Here is a 16,414-nt window from a genome sequence, read left to right on the forward strand (position 1 = left end):
TGAGAGATCTACTCTCATAGTTTTACAGTTAGCCACAATCCATCATCTACCAGATGGTTTACTGTGAAATACAGTTCCTTGCCATATTGGGGCATTTCAACACTCTAAATTTCTCTTAAGACCATTTTTTGTACTTCAATCCCTAGCACTAATAGATTCCCAACCCAACTTACTCCTAAACTATATGCTCCTTATTACAACTCTATTTTTCACTTAAAAGCTGTTTTTAATGATTTTTTGAAGTATTTTGGTTGGCTCAATGCTTTCTGAGCTTAAACCTTTCAGAGGTACAGTTCTATCAGTTCTCAGAAGAGCTACAGATAATTTCCCCAGATTATTTATCAAATGCCTATTAACATGCCAGATGCTGTACTAGACCCTGGGCACAGACTGTCAGTGGGGGGTTAGTGAACAGCATAAATCATAAGGAGTCTTATTCATGGTATTCCTTTAGTTTCCATTCTGCTACCAAGATGGCCTTTCTAAAAAGCATAACTCTTCATGTTATTCTTTATTTTAAATGCTTCAAGTGTTCTCAGTTGTTTTGGGAAACAAACATTGTATCTTCTTAACTTATCCCATAAGGATTGTGGTATTAGGCAATCTTTTAAAATCTGAGTTTCCACTGGTTCTTTTTTTTTTCATTAAGTGGTGGTAAGATGACTGTCTGGTTTCTTTTACCATGTGTCATGGGACTTTAATAAGATAATTAAGTTTTGAAAAGGAGAGGACACAAAAGAATTTTAATCCCTCATGGTTGAAAATGTTTTATTTCATAACTTTACATTAAAAAGGCATATGTTATTTTCTTCATTTAAACTGAAGCCTGAAGAGTGGGTCGGAGTTAGTTAAGACATGGATTTTGGGGTGAAGTGAAGGAGAGGGTAACAGATGATAGAGAAGAGAGGAGATCTCCTCACATTTGGGATTCTACAAGGAAGGGTAAATTACAAGGAGATCATTGGCCAATGAGTGGGGCCAACAGCTCCAGCACTATGGATTCCTACCAAATCTCAGAAAGAAAACAAATGGTGATTCTGCAGTAATTTGAAATGTCTAGAGCTGAAGACCTGTAAACTTCTCAGAATTATGGCCAAATACCTTAAGTGAAAAATGCGAGATTTGGTCGCTTTTTGGGATGGACTTTTGGGAAATATACTGCTGGTTTATTTATTAGGACATGTATTTCAACAGTATGCTGTTACTTGAGCAGTATAAGGTTAGCTTTTATTTCCCCCCCAAAAAAGCTTTTATTAGTGAACCAAAATTAAACAGAGTGTAAACATGGCAAAGCTTTACACACTGGACTCCTTAACTTGCCTATACTAATTGTCCCAGCTGGTACTAGAGGACACCTGGGACCACTCTACTACTCTTTTACTTTACCTTCCCCTTTCAGGATCAAGTGAACCACATCACATTGACTTTGGTTTACTCCCTAATTCACCCTTAAGTCCAGAAGTCTTTTCCTATTTAAGTCCCCTATATTCCTTCTGTAGACTTGGATTGCAAAAAAAAAAAAAAAAAAAGGAAGCAATCGACCCTGGATGGACCCTGACAAACTCTTTCCCACCCTCTAATCTCAGTTTGTATGGCTCTCTTGGGAAAGTACTGGCATTCATGCATATTTAGATGTGGTTGTTAGGATGGAGCCTATTCCTGATAGGTCAGACTCAGGTGAGAAGTGTGGGGACTCTGCAGAATGAGGCGGTTTTCCAGTACGTCCCAGAAAACCTGTTAGAAGTGTGTGTTTGGGGGGGGGGGGGCAGAATTAAGAGAAAGGGCCTTAGGTAGACAGGCTAAAGGCTGGGCTTCCTTCTCTTGGTCTAGATGTTGGAACTCGTTGTGTGAAGTGAGGGGAAGAGGGGACCTCTGCTTACAACAAGGAGAGCCAAGTGAAGACAAAGGGCCCCGGAAAGGGGGATTTCTTCCAGTGAAGCGAAGACGGTGGAAATGAAGCGAGTCCTTTGGACACTTGGAGACAGGCATTCCAGGAGCCAAGGACAGCGCCTGGGGCAGTAGCATTCCAGGTGTGTTTGAAGAATAGTAAGGAGAACTGTACAGCTGTGTAGGAGGGAGAGTAGGTGAGTAGTGGGAAAAGAGGTCAGACGGCAACTGGTGGCAGCCGGGGTCCGATTATGTAGGGCTTCCTACGTCGATATGAAAACTTTCCTTAATAAATGGTCCACGGAGAGAGGATATTAGATAAACATGAATCCAGGTCGACTCCAATGAATGGCATGAGACCAGCGCCGTATGCAGGACCTACGGTCAGAGGGCTTCTGGCCTTTGCGCTCTGCAACCACCGCCTTCTCATTTTTGGATTTGTATTTCCTAAGAGAAGTCTGAGGATGATGGAGCACGCGCAGGGTCTGGGGGCTTTGCTCCCGCGGTCTCGCCTCCCCCCACCGCTCAAGGCAGACTCTCAGATGGCTGTTCTCCACCTCTCTGTGCCCCATTCCCACCCCTACCCCCAGTGGGGCCTGGGCACAGAAGTGGGGAGCGTTGGGGCCGGGTGCGTGCCTTGTGGCATTTCACGGTGAAGCAAGGCGGAGGCTGTGTCCTCCTCGTGCTGGCAGCCCTTGTCGGATACTCAGCAGGGACTCCGGGCCACCCGTGAACCAGGTACGGGAAGGGGCGAAGGCCCACGGATGGGGGAAATTGACTTCCGTGCCCCCGTTGGCGTCCTGCATTTTCATTCTGCATGGGGCCCTATAAATTCCGTAGCCTGATGCCTGTAGCTGCAGAGCGTGAACTGGCTTGCTTTTTAAGTCAAGCTCTGCTGACTTAAGAGGGCAGAGGTGAAAACAGAGAGACCAGAAAAGAGGCTATTGCAGGAATCCTGGAGGATGATCATTGTGAATCGCATCAGGGTGGTGCTGGAAACAGTGGTAAGATATGGTCAAATAAAAATATATTTTGAAGGGATAGCCAGAAGTAATTTCCTGCAGATTTGATGTGGAGTTCAAGAGAAAGGGTCCAGGATGTTTCCACATGTTTTGACCTGAGAAATGAAAAGTCAGGAACTGAAAGGAGGAAAGCTTTGGAAGCATCAGGCTTTAGAGGGGGAAGATGTTGAGTTCAGTGGCAGACAATTTAAGTCTGAGATGTCCCTTAGACAGATCTTAGTAGAGATGTTGAGAAAGAAGTTGATGGTTTTCTGGGGTTCAGGGGACACAGCCAACCTGGAAAAATAAAAATAGGTGCCTTCAGCATGATAGTATTTTTAAAAATTATTTTCTTTTTATATCCCATTACTTAATTTTTTTTTAACAAATCCATTTTATTGATACATATTAATAAAGCATAAATACATAGTCTACAATCAATGGTATTGGTGTAATCACGTGTTTGTGCATTCGCCCTTTCAATCATTCTTAGAGCACTTTCATTATTCCAGTAATAATAATATTAATAAACAAAAAACAAACAAAACTCACCTCTCAATCTCTCTTTGCTTTCCCTACCATACGTAACTGCTATTCTTTTTCCTTCTCTCTAGTATATTTGTATTTATATTTCTTTGAAACAGTCTTACATATGCAAAATCACCCATAATTGTTTTACCATATTTACCATATTTGTGTATAAGGTTTTACTATCTTCTACAGTTCCAAGTTAGAGTTTTTAGCCTTCTTTCTAGTAATATACATGACCTCAGACTTTCCCTTTCAATCACTGTCATACCCATATAATAGCTTTGCTAGTCACAAATACCATGATATGCTTTCATCATTTCTATTCATTTCCAAAGATTGAAAAACAACTTTTTTTTTTTTTTGCCAATTCTGCACAGACTTTCCACTCTCTACTCTCCTTCTATTTTCTGACCTATATTATAATTATTAACTCTATGAGTTTACACAATATATTTAGTTCGTAATAGTTCAGTCATACAGTATTTGTCATTTTGTGTCTGGCTTGCTTCATTCAACATCATGTCCTCCAGATTCATCCATGTTGTCATATGCTTCATGACTTCATTTCTTCTTACAGTTGCATAATATTCCATTGTGTGTATACATCACAATTTGTTTATACATTCTTAAGTTGATGGACTCCCAGGCTGTTTCCAACTTCTGACGATTGTGAATAATGCTGCCATGAACATTGATGTGCAGATATCTGTTCAAGTCACTGCTCTCAGTTCTTCTGGGTATATACCTAGTAATGGTATTGCCGGGTCCTTTGGTAAGTCAATATTTAACTTCCTCAGGAACTACCAGACAGTCCTCCACAGTGGCTGTACCACTAGAGATAGTATTTTAAAACATGAGATTTCATGAAAAGAGTTAAAGGAAATGAGGAAAAATTAGCAAAGGGCCAAGAGAAGGAGCAGCCCTTGAAACAGGGAAAAAACCCATGAGTGTATGGGGTAGTGAAAGCCACATGAAGAAAATATTTCAATGAAAAGAGAATGATCTACTATGTCAAATGCTGCTGATGTTCAAGGAAGAGGAGACCTGAGATGTTTAGTAAAGTGGAGAGAAGTCATCAGTGATTTGGTTAGAGCAGTTTCAGTGGAGTGAGTGGTTGTTGGCTTCTTTGAGTGTGTTCCAAGGAGGATAGGAGAACAGAAGTGGAAGTAAGCAGGGTTAGGCAACATTCTAGAGGAATTTTGCTATCATTGAGAGAAATGCAGTGGTAGTGGATGGAAAGAAAAGAAGTTTCGTGTTTTGTTTTGCTTTTTATCTGGTGGATAAAGAAGAGCATGTTTGTATGCTAATCAGAAGAATCCAGTAGAGAGAGAAAGTGTGGATTTGTGTTCTTGAGCAGGAGAGAGGGAATGGGAGCTGGGGACAAGTGCAGGAGGAGAGGCAAGAGCAGTGGGAAGCAGGAAAGCGGGGACACAGGTCCCCAGAGGTGGGCAGTTGATGTGCTGACAGCTTATGTGACTCTGTTTGATTTCTTGTTTTTCTCGTTGAAAGAGGAGGCAGCATGGTCAGCTGAGGGGAAGACTGGGGAAAGAGGTGTTTAAACCTTCAGAACTGAAAATTTGAAGAGAGGTACTTGAAAAGAGGAGAAATACAAATGGCCTAAGAAGATAGGGCGTGGTTTCTCAGGTTTACCATCCGGGATTTAAAATGAACTCACTGAGCATGACTTGCCCTTTTCTCCGGCAACCATCGGTGGCAGAGATGCCTCCTGCAGGTCTGAAGTGTGTGGGATCAGGGTTCAACCGGGGGGGGGGGGGGGGGGGGTTGATGCTTTGTCAAGTCTGCAGGGCAACTGAGATGATGCCTGCGACGGCATGCTTATAGTGACTGACAGTGGAATTTAAACTGCGAGGATAAAAGCAAGCACGCAGAAGGATTAGGGGCCATGAAAATGCAGTAGAATCAATGGGTTGGGGTTCTTAGAAAGGTCCAGAGTCTGTTAAGTTTGGGGTACTTGGGGGAAAGACCTGGAAATGTAATAAGGGTGTGTAGAGAGTGGAAGGCTTACATGGAGATGGCTGCAGTTCTCATTGTCATGAGCACGTTAAGTGTTTTGGTAACGGGGATGAAGTTCTGAGATGGATGGAACACATTGCTGGACCAGAAATATGAATTAGAAATAAAGCCCCCAAATTGATGATTCTAATGTCGGTGGTCCAAGGATTGTGTTTTGAGGAACTCTTCTTTAGAGGGAGAGTTCACTGTCTAAACATCAGGGTTTAAAGGAAAGCCAGAAAACACAATGGGGCTGGAAGCAACATGAAAGATATTACCATATTAATTTATAAAGTTGTATGATATATTAACATACAATGTATAATATAATACAATTATATTATATTTAATATTATATTGTATTATATTAAACAACATATGTGGTTTATTGACTGTGCTGGACTCAGTGTTTCACCTTTTACATGCGTCATTTTATTCCTTGCAACAGCCCTGTATGCCAGAGACTGTCATTGTCCCTATTTTATTAAAGACGGACGTGAGGGACAGGGAGGTGAGACTACATTCCCAAGGACGCCTCTGTCAGATTCTAAATTCTAAGCCCTTCACCATGTCTGTCTGCTTTGGCAGGAGCAATGACTATGACAGACTAGGTGACAGTAAAATCTACATCCTCAGAAGTCAGGAATAGATTTATGGGATTAGACTTTTGGAAAAACACAGTATTGTGGGCAAAGCCCAGAGAATATACGTGGTCTTATCTAATCCTCATATTAATCCCACGTATCAGGTAACTTGCCAAGATCATGTGGCCTTGAAGTAGCAGGCTCTGGATGCGAAGGCTGGTCCTTCTATCTCACATCACCATTACTTTCCAAAGAGAAGGTACCGGGAGGAACTCTAAAGAAGGTAAATGCATTAATACGGAAACTATTACTGCTTATTTCTTATTTAGAACCTAACAGGATAAGTCTCATAATTCCTGTGTTTCCATAGCAACATTAGTTAGCACAGAATGTAGCAGCTTTTTGTTGTAGAATGTTCTTTCTGTAAATTCATGCATTCATTCAACTAGTATTTATTGAGCAAATAGTCTGTGCAGGCACGGTGCTGACAGCAGACCATACAGCTGAACAAGGCATACCCCTGCTCTGAAGGACCCTTTAGGCAACTCCAGGGCTTCAGAACCACAGATATTCTGCTCCCTGGCCTTTTCACGTCCTGGTGCAATTGAAGACGTTGCAGTTGACCTAGAATACACTCTCTCCCTTAGCACTCGGTTACCTTAGAGATCATTCTTCTCCCTAATGGTTTGGCACAAGTTAAGATCAGCAGCGATACCCTGGAGATGAAATCTTAGATTTGAACCCTAGAGAAAGGGAGCCAGGGTGTTTCATCCTCCCTCCCCTTGCCCCCCCAAAAAGGTTTTCCTGCTCTAAAAGCATCCAATTTTTAAAGGGAAATGTAAAATTACATCGTTTTCCTTGGCACTGCAACTTTGCCCCTCAGTTCCCACTTGAGCCCTGTCATTTGCTAGCAAAGTTGGATTGGTACATGCCTTTAACTGTGTAAGGGCTCTATGCATAAACCTTCCTAGCAGAAGCTAAAGGCCAAGTAAGGGCAGCAGTCTATGAGAACAGAAGACAAGTTATCCAGAGGTTGGGACAGATTCCACTTTGTCCAGTTTGGTGCTATAACAGCCAATGGCCGTTAGTACAGATATCTCCACTGGACATTTTTATATGCAGAGAAATTCATGCACACCTACCTCATAAAGTTACTAATTAAGAAGGACATCAGTTTGAGCTCAAACTGGTGCTAACCAAGAGAAGCAGGGACGTTTATACTTTGTCTCCAGATTTAGAAGACTGCAGCTGGAGCCTTTGGGTTTGTGCCTCACTTCCCTCTTTGTCCTTAAAGTATGTAAATCACAGTTTAATTTGAGAATTACACTCCCTATCATATTCGCAAAAGTTAAGTGGGATAAAACCAAGGACTAAGTCTCCTTATTAAAAACAACAACAAACTCCAATATCCTATATTTTATTGAATGTTTACGAATCTTTGCAAACCATAAAATAGTTTGAATTCGCTTTGTATCTAATTTGGTGAACCACTCGGAACAGAGATTTAATTTATTCGAGTTATTTCTGGAGTTGTGGTACCACACATCGATGCTGCCACCTCTACGGCTTTAAGAAAAGATAATTCGTGCAAGGAGTAGGGGAGGCGGCGCCGGCTGCTGCGCTCGGCCACCGCCTGCCCACGGCCCCGGGGCGGGGCGGGTACTCAGTTTCCCGCGGCCGCGAGCGCCGCCCCTCCAGCGCCCGCGTGGACAGCGGCCCACAGGGGTGCAGCTCTTCTCGCCTGCGGGAGGAAGCGGTCCCGGGGCGCTGCTGGGCCCGCCTAGCCCGCGGCTTCCCCGGGCTCAGAAGAGTCCCGGCGCGCGGAGAGCGCGCGAGCCAAAGGGGCTTGGGGCGGAGGGCGGCGGAACCGCGCTCCCTCCACTGCTTCCTTGGCCTCCCCGAGCCCGGCGCCCGTGCCTGCCGGGAGAGGCCGGGGGACCTACGGCTCACTGCTTCTTCCTTGAGCGCTCAGGGTCGGGACTCCCGGCGGCCCCCGCCCGCCTGCCGCTGCTGGCAAGGCTGGGGCTTCGCTCTCCGCTGCTGCGGTCCACCAGGGCCCCCAGCCCTCTCGCTCCACAGCGCTCCCCGGGGCTAGGCGCACGCCCACTCCCCTGCCAGCCCTCGGGGCCAGGCGTGCGAGCTAATCCAGGACCTCCCGCCCCGCCGCCCCCGAGCGCGCACAGCAGCCTCTTGGCCAGGTCGCCGGCAGTGCAGAAAGCCATACAAAGACTCTGCCAGGCGTCGCCCGGGCCCTGGCCGCCGCCACGCCCGCCCATCCCTCTTCTCCGTCCTGTTTCGGGAGTAATGCGGTGACCCGCTCCATGCCACTCCCTCCTGCCCCTTCCCGGGCGTTGGTCCATCCACCGCAACTGCCTTCTCCAGCCTCTGCGGAGGGGCCGCCCAACTGCCTCCCTCCCACCTGTGGTCCTCGCCGTGGCCCCCCGGGGACCGGCCGGGCGGGTCCCCACCCCCGTTTCGCAGCTGCCCTCCCCTCCTCTGGGGTCCCTCCTCCTCGCCCGCCCCTCCCGAGCCGGGTGGGGAGCGGCAGCAGCTGGAAGAGAAGAGATGAGGTCATCCTCTCCCTCGGAGTCAGCTGGTGGAGGAGAGAAAGCGGGAGGAGGGCGCGCGCGCGAGGGGAGGAGAGGAATGTGCAGGTCCGAGGAGCGCCGCGGCGGCCGCTGCTGCTCGTGCTGCTGGCGGCGGCGGCGGCTCGGGCGGCAGCCACGGGGCCGGGGTGGCGAGGAGGGCGGGCGGCGGGCCGGGGCCCGCGCGGGGCGCCGCGAGCAGCGGGGCTCGGCGCACGCAGCCAGGCGGCGCTCCTGCCGGCCCCCCGCGCGCCGCTAGCCCGGCCCAGCTCCCGGCGGCCGGCGGCCGGCTCCCAGCTCCCAGCCGTGCGGGCGGCGGCGGGCGAGCGGAGCGCCGCGGGAGGAGGAGGGGAGCGGCGCGGCGCGGGAGGGGACGCCGGGCGCGCGGCGAGGAGGTGGCGGGAGGAGGAGACAGCGGGGGAAAGGTGTCAGATAAAGGAGGGCTCTGCTCCGGTGCCGAGGCATCATGGCCGCTAAGTCGGACGGGAGGCTGAAGATGAAGAAGAGCAGCGACGTGGCGTTCACCCCGCTGCAGAACTCGGACCACTCGGGCTCGGTGCCGGGCTTGGCTCCGGGCGTGCCGTCGGGCGCGGGAGCGGAGGACGAGGAGGCGGCCGGGGGCGGCTGCTGCCCGGACGGCGGCGGCAGCGGCTGCTCGCGCTGCTGCTGCTGCTGCTGCGCGGGGAGCGGGGGCCCGGGCGGCGGCTCGGGGGGCTCGGGCGGCGGCTCGGGCGGCGGGGCGGGCTCGGCGGCGCTGTGCCTGCGCCTGGGCAGGGAGCAGCGGCGCTACTCGCTGTGGGACTGCCTCTGGATCCTGGCCGCCGTGGCCGTGTACTTCGCGGACGTGGGCACGGACATCTGGTTGGCCGTGGACTACTACCTGCGCGGCCAGCGCTGGTGGTTCGGGCTCACGCTCTTCTTCGTGGTGCTGGGCTCGCTCTCCGTGCAAGTGTTCAGCTTCCGCTGGTTCGCGCACGATTTCAGCACCGAGGACAGCGCCGCGGCCGCCGCCTCCGGCTGCCCGCAGCCCGGAGCAGACTGCAAGCCGGTGGTCGGCGGCGGGGCGGCGGCCGGGGAAGGCGAGACTCGTCCTTCCACGCCGCAGAGGCAAGCGTCCAACGCCAGCAAGAGCAACATCACCGCTACCAACAGCGGCAGCAACATCACCGGGGCCACGCGGGCCAGCGGCAAGCCCAGGTCTGCGTCCTGTTCCTTCTGCGTCTGGCTCCTGCAGTCACTCATCCACATCTTGCAGCTCGGGCAGATCTGGAGGTACCGTATCGGGGCTGGGTGAGGAGGGAGATTTGCTGGGGCTACTACATCCCCACTGCTTGGCTTTTGCACAAATATCCCTCAGGGTTGCTATGGGAGTAGCCTAGCCACACTTTTTTAGTTTTACTTAAAAAATAAAAAAAATCTGTGATTTACATTTTTAAAAAAAATTTTGAGCTTACAACCTGGGGTGGGAGGGAAGGGAGAAACAAGGGAAAAGCAGAAAGTGGCTTTGATCACCTCACCCCTTCTGCCTTCCCACTCTGCTTCACTAGCTGCTCTCTTTATAGGCTACAACGCTCCCTCCCTCCCATTTTTAGTGAATTGTTTCAGTGAGTAGGAGAGGATTCCTGTCACATCTTCTAAAAATCCTTTTTTATTATGTTGAATGTGAGGTGTAAGTTGCAGTTTGCATGATTTCTTTGTTCCCTGAGAAAAAAAAATGCTATTTCTAGTTAGATGGGAGTTACAGCTGCTCAGAAGTACCCACATTTTAGTTATCGCTGCTAAAAAAGTACCGTGTTAAAAGTGAAAAGCCGAGTGGGGATGTACTTTGTTTTCTTTGGAGAAAACACAGATGGGTATACATTATGGGACCCAAACTTACTTTTATAGTTTGTTTTCCGATTATTATCCGAGTATCACCATATCTGATTCTCTAAATATAACCAAAAACCCTTGAACAAGGAGCATTCCTAGTGTAAGCTTGAATAGTACTTGGCATCTTCATTGGCTGCTTTGCTGATTGTCATTTGATCTACCTCATCTTTTTACACAGATCCTACCCCCACTTATAAACCGAAATATAAAGCTCAACTTGTTTGGCAGAAGAAAACCATTGCTTTCCTGAATTTGGGAATATAATGAAATTGTATATCCTGGAATATGTTCTTTTGGTTTTCATGTGTTTTTATTAGCTTTTCATAGTGATCTTTTACACCTACAAAAATTTCTTTGTAGGAGAGTATATGTGTATAGATGTTAACACCCCAGAGCTTTTTTGGTTTTAATGTGACTTATTAAATATGTAGTATAAGTAAAATGAGAAAACTTCCTAGAAAGTACACTGATGAAGTTATCACAGAACTACCTTCTATGATGCCAGTATTCTTTTTCAACTGCATTTGTAGTTTTTTTGTGTGATGAGAGAAATTAGAAGTCACTGGCTCTGCCAAGGTTTGATGTGGAAACCACCCAGAGATTTGAGGATTACCACGCAAAACTTCCTTTTGCTTATCGTGAGCAAGAGCGTTTTCAACTGAGAAGAGCATAGACATTGATCTTTCAAATTGTCAAATGTGTTTTTCAAGCAGATAGCTTCTGGAATAGTGCCTGATAAGCAAGCAGATCAGTTGATGTTGGAGACCTCCATATTTTGGATTGGAAGGGACCTTTTGATATGTCAGTTAAGTGCGACAGCTTGTGTTTTCCATGGACCAATGTTGACCTCTGATGCTCTTCTTCAAGTATATTTGTTTGAATTCCTGACTTTGCTTAGTGATTAGGGGATGCATATGTTAGAAGCTTTAACCTGGTCTTGTGGTAAATGAAGCTTAATAATACTTTTGTTAACTTTTACAAAGTTTTTGCAGGCTCTGGAAATCACTGACTTATAATCACCTTTAAAGTTTCTAGATTCAAGTAAATAATTCAAATACTTCTCATTTCTATTGACCGAGAAACTATCCATTTTTCCCTACAGGTTGATAACTTTATGACAAATCTGTTATCAAATTCTGTGAACTGAATAATTCATTTTAATTATAGTTGTGTTTTGTAGACCTTCTAAACCAGACATTTCCCCAATTGAAAGACTTATGTTTAAGTTTCTTAGGAAAGAAAATGCAGAAAGTGAGAAATAATTAAGAAAGGGCCTGAAAACATCTCAGTGAAATTACAGATTCTGGGTGCACTGGCCATACACAAAAGCTATCAAGGGGGAGGAAGGATCAAGGGTAAGCATTGCATGTAGAAGGAAAGCCACAGGCTGTCAAGCAAATGCATTAACTGACCCAGCCCTTGGAAAAACAATGGTGGCATACTGCTCTTTTTTGTTAAGCATTTCTACAGTGTTTTCCTTAGAGGCTTTGGCAATTATTCAAATAATGCATGATGATTAGGGAGGACATATTAATGTTGGAAATATTTTCAGTTATGTGTCTATATTTTCAGAATAATGTGTTTGCCATATCAGTCTGAATTATTGTCTCATCCAACCGTTCTTGGATTGTGGTTAATATATTTGGGGGATTGGAGGGGTTATCTGGTGGAAGCATGATCTTAGACTAATCAGCCTCATTTTTTTTTCATAATATAGATTTTCTTTAAATTTAGCTGCTTGTAGGAAACTGAAAAAGGATCAGAAAGTTCATGGAATTTAGCACTCATATGCATTTTAAAATGTTCCAGTTCTCTGAGTATAGAAAATATGAATGGAACATTATGGGTAAAGGCATTTTTGATCATAGGCTAGTGAAATGCAATTTATTTTAGATTATTGTATTAGGCCATTTTGTTAGACAGTATGGTTCCTTAAATTAGGAGCGTCCCTCTGCCTCTTCTAGCTTTTCTTTTCAATGCATTGTGCACAAATGTTGCAGAAACAACAGGGCACTGGATGGTTTAAAGCTCAGAGGTCATTATTCACGTTACTGAATAATGCTACTGAACATGCTACTTTCAGGGATCAATAAAATAGACTTTAGATAGGTTGATAACTGTTCATTGTATTTCCATGAAATTCTAGTTATTTTAGGTAAGGGCCAGATTCTAAAAGCTCTATATAGATAAAACCCTTTGAAATAATACCAAAGTGTTTTCTTGTTTGGAATTAGCTGTTTGAAACATTATGGACACGATTTTCATGTATTAATACATTTATTACAAATGTAACTGTTCAACGCAATGATACCTGTTCATATTAATTAAGGTTCATATTAATTAATGGGCAATTAAGGGCAACTTTTAAAGTAGCAGGAATTGAGGCTGGAAAAGGGTCATTTGAAATAATGAAGTGAACTTCTGCCTTCATATGAAAAGAGAAATTATGACTTTAAAGAAACTGCACCTGTGGGTGATTGAGAAAGTACTTTTTTGTTTTTTTATATGGTTCCAAAAATTACTAAAAGTGCTGGTCAGCCAATGGGAATCACAAATACCCAATGAGAACAGATTTTCTTCTCATGGCTGTCATCAGTCTAGATAGATCTAGATGTCATTTCCTTCAGAATTTGTAAGATTTACACTTGGAATTCCAGCTGAATTTCTCTTCTGTATGTATGTGCATATTTATTTGTTTTCTGCCACATATGGCACATTTCGAATGGTATGTCTATGGATGAGAGAGTGGGTAGAATTTTTACTCTTTTGGTTTTTGTTTCTGGGTCTCTAGCCTGAGAGCCATTGGGCAATCATAGGTAAAATAGCCATTCATTTTGCTGTCACCATGCTAGACAGTTGATCCAGCACAGGAAAGAACTTGTGTTCCACAGGTTATTAAAGTGTGTTCCATGCTCAAATAGGTTGAAAAAATGGTAGTTTAAATAATGTTAAAAAGATCTCTGTACAGTAGAGTTGCTTTAATAAGCTAATGTGCAATTGTCAAATAACTTTTTTAAAGGAGCACCTATTAAATACTCCTGTAATAATGTGCCATAGAAAATGCTTTGAGAAACATTGTTGTATGCCCGTCTTAAACCTGGCCAAACAAGAATACTAATTATAACAATTTAGTACAGCACTTTAAAATCTAAAAATGTTTTTTATACTGCTTAGTTCATCTCATTTTTACAATAACATAGAAGAAATTATTATCAGTGTTTCTATGTATGAGAAAATTGACTCAGAGGTTAATTGGCCCAAGGTGACCCAACTATTATGTGATGGAGCTGATGCAGCTAAGAGTCAAAATCAGATCCCATCTTGTTCTAAAGTCCATGCTCTTTCTGGGTCAATTGACTATCACCAAATGCCAACATGGATAGTTATGACAACAGTAAATAAAAATGACAATTTTACCTTCACTGGGGAATGAAAAGGGGGAGAGGGAGCTACCATTTGGACTGGTATTGGGACCTTTCCAATCATACACCAGTAGTTAGATGGCAGAACAGGGACTTGAGCCCAGATAGCGTGCCTCTCAAGACCAGTGCTCCTCTTGCCACACCATTTGGACATACTGAGGTAGCTGCTGTAAATCCCAATGGATGTGATATGTTGTCATAATTTTGATGATTAAATGAGATAACGTATGAGATAAACATGAAAAGTGAAAAATAAAGAGGTTCTGGAGATAAGAAATAGAAAGGGAAATAGAGAGTATAATTGGATACACCTTTCAGACTACTGAAAAAGGACCTGATTGATCTTGAGGTAGTCCTCAATTCTGATACTGAGGTCAGGCAAGCTCGGCACCATTTGCTGAGTTAATCAAATGGTCATTTTCTATTTATGTGGTCCCTCTCATTGCATAATAATTTATTCATTTGACTTACATTAAGCACCTATTATATGTGAGGCACCATGCTAGTCCCTAAGTTTTCCAAAATGAAGAAAGTACACCTCGTGTGGACAAGACATGGCGCTTTTCTGTAGACCCAATGGAACAAAGCAGAGAGGAGATAAAAGACGTTTTGAATAAACAGAGGGCAGAATTTTTTTTTAAGTAGAGATATTCAAAGATGAATCACTGAGTTGCCCCTCACTGGAGGTGTTTAAGCATAGTTTGGAAAACTCTAGGCAGAGATTTGGTAGAGAAACTGTAGCATATATATGACTGAACTAGAAAATCACCTTCCAGCCCAAGATTTTATGACTCTTAAGACAATTTCCTTCATTACATTCTACTCCAAACATAGTCAGTTAAACTTTGCTATTGGTAAGTGAGGGAGGTAGAGAGACTTGGTTTGAAATGCTGCGGTTGTGTCACTTTAAAATCTGTTCATTGGTTTATGGACCCAGAATCTTCCCAAGAGTGTCACAAATCCAGGCAGTTCCCTGAGTGCTGGGCTTGGTATTCTGATCTCTGAGTTTGCTGACAGACATAAATCCACATGCAATCAGACAGTTCCCTGCACATTTACTTGGGTTTCTGTATGCATTGGAATAATTTATGCATAAATTATACCTATTTCAGTATCTTTGCAATAATTCAGGGAAAGGTTGTAAATTGTGTTTTCATTAACTTGAACTGTGCACTGTTTCCTTCACAAGAATGAAAAATTTGCTATAAATGGAAGAGCTTTTATCATTCATGTGGAGGTATTGGCCACCTGAGTCGAAGGAGAGAGGAAAAATAGGTGTAATTTGGGGGCATTTTTGGGACATTGGAATTGTCCTGAATGACGTTGCAATGACAGATACAGGCCATTATATATCTTGTCATAACTTACAAAATTGTGTGGGAGAGAGTTTAAACTATGATGTAAACTATAATCCACTTAGTGGCAATGCTGCAATGTGTGTTCATCAATTGTAACAAATGTACCAGACTAATGAAGGATGTTGTTAATGTGGGAAAGTGTGGGAGGGGTAGGGAGTGCGGCATAAGGGAATCCCTTACATTTTTTATGTAACATTTATGTAATCTAAATATCTTTGAAAAATAAAAATAAGTATTTAAAAAATAAAATAAAACAAAATAAAAATTTGCTATGCTTATTTCTGCCCATCACAATTGCAGACTACCTTCACCAAGCAGTTAAATGTAGCATCTATAAAAATGTATACTATGAGTTTTGAACAATATCTGCAAATCCTTGAGTCAGTGGCTTTGAAAGTGTTTATTTAGTCACTTACTCAAAATTCTTTGATGTTTTAGCATCCAAGTACACAACCTAGTATTAAATGTGTTCAGTATTTTACAGTTTGAATGAGATAGTCTACTGATGTATTTAAATAACACCAGTAGCTGAATTACAGGGAAATGGAATGATTCCGCTTTACATGGATTCCCTGGCTAAGTTGAGTATTATATTTCTTTGACTTGCCTTTGAAATATGAACAGAGCATGGCACACTAACTAAGCATATGAAAATAAGACTGGGAACTAGAATTGGATATATTATTCTTATGCATTAACAAATATCAGAAGTATGGTGCTAACTATGCCAAAGTTTTTATCAGGTGTCCTAGGATAAGACTTTCTTGTCTCCTTAGGTGTTTGTATCATGTTCGAAAGGAAGAAAGAGGCTGTTTGGGGATGCCATTGTAATAGACAGTTTTGGTAACCAAACATATCTTTGTTACTGAAGAAGGATACATAATCTATAAAATATTTTTACTTTTTGATGGATTCGTGGGAAGATCCCACTCAATACTTCTCAAAAGGAAATAATCTCATGAATATGGCAGTACATAATTCTGACAACCACACCAAGCAGCCCTGTTCCACACATATGATGTTGTTGTTGGTAACCAATGGCATGTCAGACCAGGAAAGAAGGCCATGCTCAGTTCATTGCGAAGCTATCCCAGCAGCTGTGGCATTTGTGCATGGAAGAATGTGTGCTCAGTGAATATTTGCTGATTTGCGATTGAGGTC

At 44.1% G+C, this 16,414-nt stretch overlaps 1 protein-coding gene across 1 annotated transcript in view; it reads left to right on the plus strand.

Moving 5' to 3' along the window:
* The first annotated feature begins 9,018 nt into the window (after positions 1-9,018).
* XKR4 (XK related 4) overlaps positions 9,019-16,414 on the plus strand; it is a 448,245-nt gene continuing 440,849 nt past the window's right edge. Inside the window, exon 1 of the mRNA XM_058275540.1 lies at positions 9,019-9,873. Coding sequence (XP_058131523.1) covers positions 9,068-9,873 — 806 coding nt within the window. The 5' untranslated portion in view covers positions 9,019-9,067. The remainder of the gene's footprint in view (positions 9,874-16,414) is intronic.

The sequence above is a fragment of the Dasypus novemcinctus genome, chromosome 14, assembly GCF_030445035.2.
Source record: "Dasypus novemcinctus isolate mDasNov1 chromosome 14, mDasNov1.1.hap2, whole genome shotgun sequence".
Classification (NCBI taxonomy): Eukaryota; Metazoa; Chordata; class Mammalia; order Cingulata; family Dasypodidae; genus Dasypus; species Dasypus novemcinctus.